General features: G+C 56.7%; 1 protein-coding gene across 1 annotated transcript in view; it reads right to left on the bottom strand.

Annotated features, from left to right (window-relative positions):
• LOC106810331 (vacuolar protein sorting-associated protein 54-like) overlaps positions 1-5,570 on the bottom strand; it is a 59,045-nt gene that overhangs the window by 13,626 nt on the left and 39,849 nt on the right. The window contains exons 12-14 of the mRNA XM_014813640.1: positions 3,171-3,267; positions 2,639-2,799; positions 790-922 (exon numbers count right to left, since the gene is read on the bottom strand). Coding sequence (XP_014669126.1) covers positions 790-922; positions 2,639-2,799; positions 3,171-3,267 — 391 coding nt within the window. The remainder of the gene's footprint in view (positions 1-789; positions 923-2,638; positions 2,800-3,170; positions 3,268-5,570) is intronic.

The raw sequence follows: 5,570 nt of genomic DNA, 5'->3' as shown, positions 1-5,570 counted from the left end.
AAAAGAGATCCACGACAAACAGACGACGTGGAAGCGGCGGCCATTGCGTGCACACCGCGCGCCGCTGCTTCGCTTTCATTATGTTGTGCTGCAGCATAACCTTATGCTGCACCAACTATTATTGCTGTAGCGCTGCCACTATATATACACTGCAATAAATTGCCTATAGCAATGCACTATATACACTGCATTAAATTGCTATACTACTGCTGCATAGCACTATTGATTGCAGGATACTGCACATCATCACCATCTGTACATTTTGTAAATAATTGTGGTGTACATTCATAGACAGTTCGCCTAGATTCCCCCTAGAAATCTATTATTGGTCAACGCGTGCTAAAGTGACAGAGCTGCAATGAAATCTGTGAAAAAATCGAATGACATAACCTAATTCGTCACTCCACTATCTGCAAATATCTCCAAATTGGATAATACTAATAACTATTTGTCAATGTGTCATGATGTAGAATATGCCAATAGAAGCATAATAAAAAATTCGTTAGTCAACATTTCACATAATAACAAAAACCAGAACAAAATGTCGGATAAATAGATGAATGTCATAAAGAACTAAGGTGCCTGAAAAAAGGCCAATAAATCCAATGTGTGTGTGCGTGCGTGCGTACGTGCGTGCGTGCGTTGCGTGCGTGCGTACGTGCGTGCATGCGCGCGTCCATAGATGTGTCATGAGACGTCCACACACCAGTCAATTCGCGAAAGATTTCACGAAGCATACTTGCATAAACCAAACGAGAGAGCTTCGGCTAGTCGCGGCCACGATCTCACCTTTGCCTTTGCGGTCAGCAGCTTTGTGCAGCGGTCGTGCGCGGTGTCGCAGAGTGAGCACAGCATGTCTCGCAGGCTGGACGTCAGCTTCGTACATTCCGACTCCGTTATGACCACGTCCACCTCAGCTGCCCTGTGAGACAGACAGCGGTGACGCCCCCCCGCCCCGCCCCCCCCCGCCCGCCCCCCCCCCGCCCCCCCCCCGCCCCCCCCCCGCCCCCCCCCCCCCCCCCCCCCCGCCCCCCCCCCCCCCCCCCCGGGGTGGGGGGGGGGGGGGGGGGGGGGGGGGGGGGGGGGGGGGGGGGGGGGGGGGGGGGGGGGGGGGGGGGTGGGGGGGGGGGGGGGGGGGGGGGGGGGGGGGGGTTGGGGGGGGGGGGGGGGGGGGGGGGGGGGGGGGGGGGGGGGGGGGGGGGGGGGGGGGGGGGGGGGGGGGGGGGGGGGGGGGGGGAAAAAAAAAGAAAAAAAAGGGGGGGGGGGGGGGGGGGGGGGGGTTTTTTTTTGACGGCCCCCGCCCGCCCCCCCGGCCGCCCCGCCCGCCGCCGCGCCGCGGCCGCCCGGCCCGCGCCCGCCCCCGCCCCCCCCCGCCCGCCGCCCCCCCCCCCGCCCCCCCCCCCGCCCCGGCCGCCCCCCGCCGCCGCCCCCCCCGCCGCCCGCCCCGCCCCGCGCCCGGCCCGGCGCGCCCCGCGGCCGCCCCCCCCCGCGCCCCGCGGCGCGCCCCCCCCCGCCCCCGCGCCGCCGCCCGGCCCCCGCCCCCGCCGCCCCCGCCCCGCCGCCCGCCCGCCCCGCCCCCCGGCGCCGCCCCCCGCCCGCCGCCCCCCCGCCCGCCGCCCGCCGGCCCACCGCCCCCCCCCCGCCCGCCGCCGCCCCGGCCCCGGCCACCCCCGCCCCCCCCCCGCGCCCCCGCGGCCGGCCCCCCCCCCGCCGCCGCGCGCCCCGCGCCGCCCCCCGCGCAGGGCCGCCCGGCGGCCGCCCCCGCGCCGCCCGCCCGCGCCCGCGCCGCGGCCGCGCGCCGCCGGCCCCGCGCCCCCCCCGCCGCCCCGCCGCCGCCGCCCCGCCCCCGCCCCGCGCGCCCCCCGCGCCCGCCCCCCGCCGCCCCCCGCCGCCCCGCCCCCCCGCCCCGGCGCCGCCCCGCCGCCCGCCCCCGCCCCGGCCCCGGGCCCCCCCGCCGCGCCGCCGCCCCCGCCCCCCGCGCCGCCGCCCCCCCGCGGCCCCCGCGCCGGCCCCCCGCCCCCCCGCCCCCGCCCCCCCCGCCGCCCGCCCCCGCCCGGCCCCCCCGCCCCCCGCCCGCCGCCGCCGCCCCCCCGCCCCCCCCGCCCGCGCCCCCCCGCCGCGCGCGCCCGCCCCGCCCCCCCGCCGCCCGCGCCCCGCCCCGCGCCCGCCCGCCCCCCCGCCCAAACAAAAAAAACAAAAAAAAAAAAAAAAAAAAAGATGGTGCCCCGCCCCCGCCCCCCCCCCCCGCGCCCCCCCCCCCCCGCCGAATGGAAAGATGCAGCCCTCATCATACCTGATCAGTAAATATTATCTCACGACGAATCCTCAAACGCGTCTCGTAGCATTGCAGTGGCAGATTCTTACATGCTACCTTTCAGCTTCTCTATACGTCTCTACTACGACGTAGTCAGCATGAAATTGACAGACCCTGCACTGGCAAAAATTTGTTATACAGTTCAACAAATATAACAGTTATAATTTGTGATACAGTACAACAAATATAACAGTTATAATTTGCGATACAGTACAACAAAGCAATTGCAAGATGCAATGGTTTCAGAGAAGGTAGACACTATAATTCTCTCGTTTATGTAAAACAAATAGACGAGGTAAACAAGAAGCGGTTATCGTGTATTACATGGGTACGTGCACGTGTGCGGCCTCTGGTGTGATGCCGGCTGCAGTGGCGCCCCCCTCTGCTGGCCACTGATCACAGTTGTTCGACTTGTTCAGGCTGCCATGCACGCGCGCCTTGCCGGCAGATATGTGCACGACGTCTTGCATCATGTCTCTCACGCCCTGCCATGACGTGCAACAGTTTAATGTTAATTCATGTATCCCTCTTCCTCTTTCCCCCATTCTCCCACCAACACCCCTCTCTCTTTCGCGATTTCTTCCTCTTTCCTCTTCTCTTTCTCTTTTGCCTTCTATCTCGCTCCCCCTCTCTCTCTTTCTCTCTCTCTCTCTCTCTCTCTCTCTCTCTCTGTCACTCCCTGTCTCCTCTCTTTCTTTCTCTCTCTTGCCTTATTTTTTCTCTCTCCTCTTCCTTAACGTGACTACGGGTAAAACCTAAACACAACACTATAATAGCCAGTTTTCAGTATCATAGTAACAGTGTAATAGTTAATATTAATCAATTAAATAATTGAATTATATTCCGCTTTGCCCACCTGTATTCTAGTGAGAAGCACCACTAGAATCCTGAAGACCTCCCTCAGCAGCTCCAGCCACGTTTCAAACTGCAGCAATCGCATCTGATCGGCCAAGCTGCAACAGATAAGTGACGCAAAACAATGAATAAAAAAAATGCCGACATGCGCGATTCGTTTACGAATTATGCTATGGATTCACGGAATAGAATTAGTAATTATGCCACGACCATGTGGCATGGAATAACCAACAATACCACGGATAAATGACGTGATATATGATGATCGCGTAATCGTGAAACTCGGAGTAACAGCTATAAGTGATGTCTTGTCTTTAATTTATCTACAGACTACAATTTATATATATATATCAGGGGTTAATAATGACAATTTGTCAATTGTCAATGACATGACAATTGTCAATTGACATGACAATTTGTCATTATTAACCCCTGATATATATCTATATATATATAACCCACACTGCCGCTATGCACATCAATTCGCTGGCTATTTTATATTTGTACACGCTTTAACTGTCAGTTGCCTTTCTTCTAGCATGCACGCGAGTGTTATAATAGACGAAGAGTGGCAAATATAGTGTAGAACAACCAACACCTGCCATTACCGCCCGTGTTGATGTCATCGTTGTGTTATCATATCCTCGTCAAGTTAGGGCCACAATTAAAAAATCTTTTGTTTGCCCTCACCGGACCCAGGCTGAAAGGTTTGGATAGATAGGTAGGCTTTATACTTTTTTTACGCAGGGTCTTTTTACAAATTCAGCATGGTGTCGACATGCTCGTGTGTGCTTGTGTGGAGATACCTTTTATGCTGAATGTTTGTTTTGCTTGGTACATATAATGTATTGCCTACAGATTTATATAATGTACAGTAATACAATTTGTAAAAAAAGAATGAGAAAGATTAATAAAATTTTTTGAGTCGGCCCTTTTTTGGCGGGTCGGTCGGGTGAGGGCAAACAAACAATATTTTTATTATGGCCTAGTTACGGTACTGAGATTGAATTCCTGTATCCCCACAAAGTATCCCGATAGACATCCATTATTTTGTATTTAAATGTTTAGCCAGCATCGTTTATCGAATTGCGTCACGGTTACACACAAATATGGAAAAGGACCGATAAATTACAATAAACAAATAGCTACACTGACATTCGATGTCAGCAGCAGTCTCGTGAATAGACAAACGTTGATTGCTTCTCACGAAATTCTCTTTTTGCTACATTTGGTAAATTTTGAAGCGAACAATTTGCGGGGGGGGGGGCAGAAGTCCACAACAAGCACCCTGATTTCCTGACACGTCTCTCCCTTCCTGCCTCATTCTCCCGCCGCACGATGATGACAATTAAAACACATCAGGCCACACAATAACAATAGCTGGGAGAAACATTCGCAGTTTAGTATATATCATCATCACTGATTCGCGGCGCGACAATTGGGACATTGATTGCGGCATGTAATGTTCTCCATTTTCCGCTCCGCACAGTGTCAACAGCGGCGGTGCGATGCCTGTTTTCACGGGCAAATCAACTGCCAAGCGCTTATTTGTCTAGCTGCCCGAGAGACAAACGCTCACAGGTACACGCCGCACGCGGGATACGCGGTTGCCGTGGTTACGAAAAAAAAGCTTAGGCGTACGGGCGGTAGAACTCGCGGTAGCGGTACGGCGCGCTCACATCTTCTGCTATTGTGACACGGCACGACACGGCAGTTCGTGACCCGCTGTTTAATATGACATCGTTTCGGATGTCACCGCCTGCACGCAGCAGTGCGACGATGTATGCGTTGTTTGCGATGTCTCTTGTATTGCGACAGAGCGAACAATCAACAAACCATCAACACACCATCGCCAGTGCGGCGTCGGTCGCATAACGATACACAATTGCATGAACACACACATACATACACGAACGCCTAGCATGGCCGCTGGATATCACTCCCCATGCCGCTGTCGCTACGAAACAACTAAAAAAATTCCGAGTTCGCTGCGAGTCGACGAATCATGATTGGGAACGAGTGCGTCGCTTGCATTTACCCGTACTGATCAACGCTCTTCAGTTCACACTCATTCACTCCGCACACACCCCATCGAAGATCGCGGTGGCTGCATTCACCCGCACTGATCAACGCACTCCAGTTTACACTCATTCACTCCGCACACACCCCCTCGTACTGATCAACGCTGTCACCGCTCGCTCGCTCACTCACTCCCTCATTCACCTACTCACTCACTCACTCACTCACTCACTCACTCACTCACTCACTCACGCACGCACGCACGCACGCACGCACTCACTCACTCACTCACTCACTCACTCACTCACTCACTCACTCACTCACTCACTCACTCACTCACTCACTCACTCACTCACTCACTCACTCACTCACTCACTCTCAC

The sequence above is a fragment of the Priapulus caudatus genome, unplaced genomic scaffold (assembly GCF_000485595.1).
Source record: "Priapulus caudatus unplaced genomic scaffold, Priapulus_caudatus-5.0.1 Scaffold433, whole genome shotgun sequence".
Lineage (NCBI taxonomy): Eukaryota > Metazoa > Priapulida > Priapulimorpha > Priapulimorphida > Priapulidae > Priapulus > Priapulus caudatus.
The sequence above is the reverse complement of the archived record's forward strand: the minus strand, read 5'-3'. Positions and strand labels throughout refer to the sequence as shown.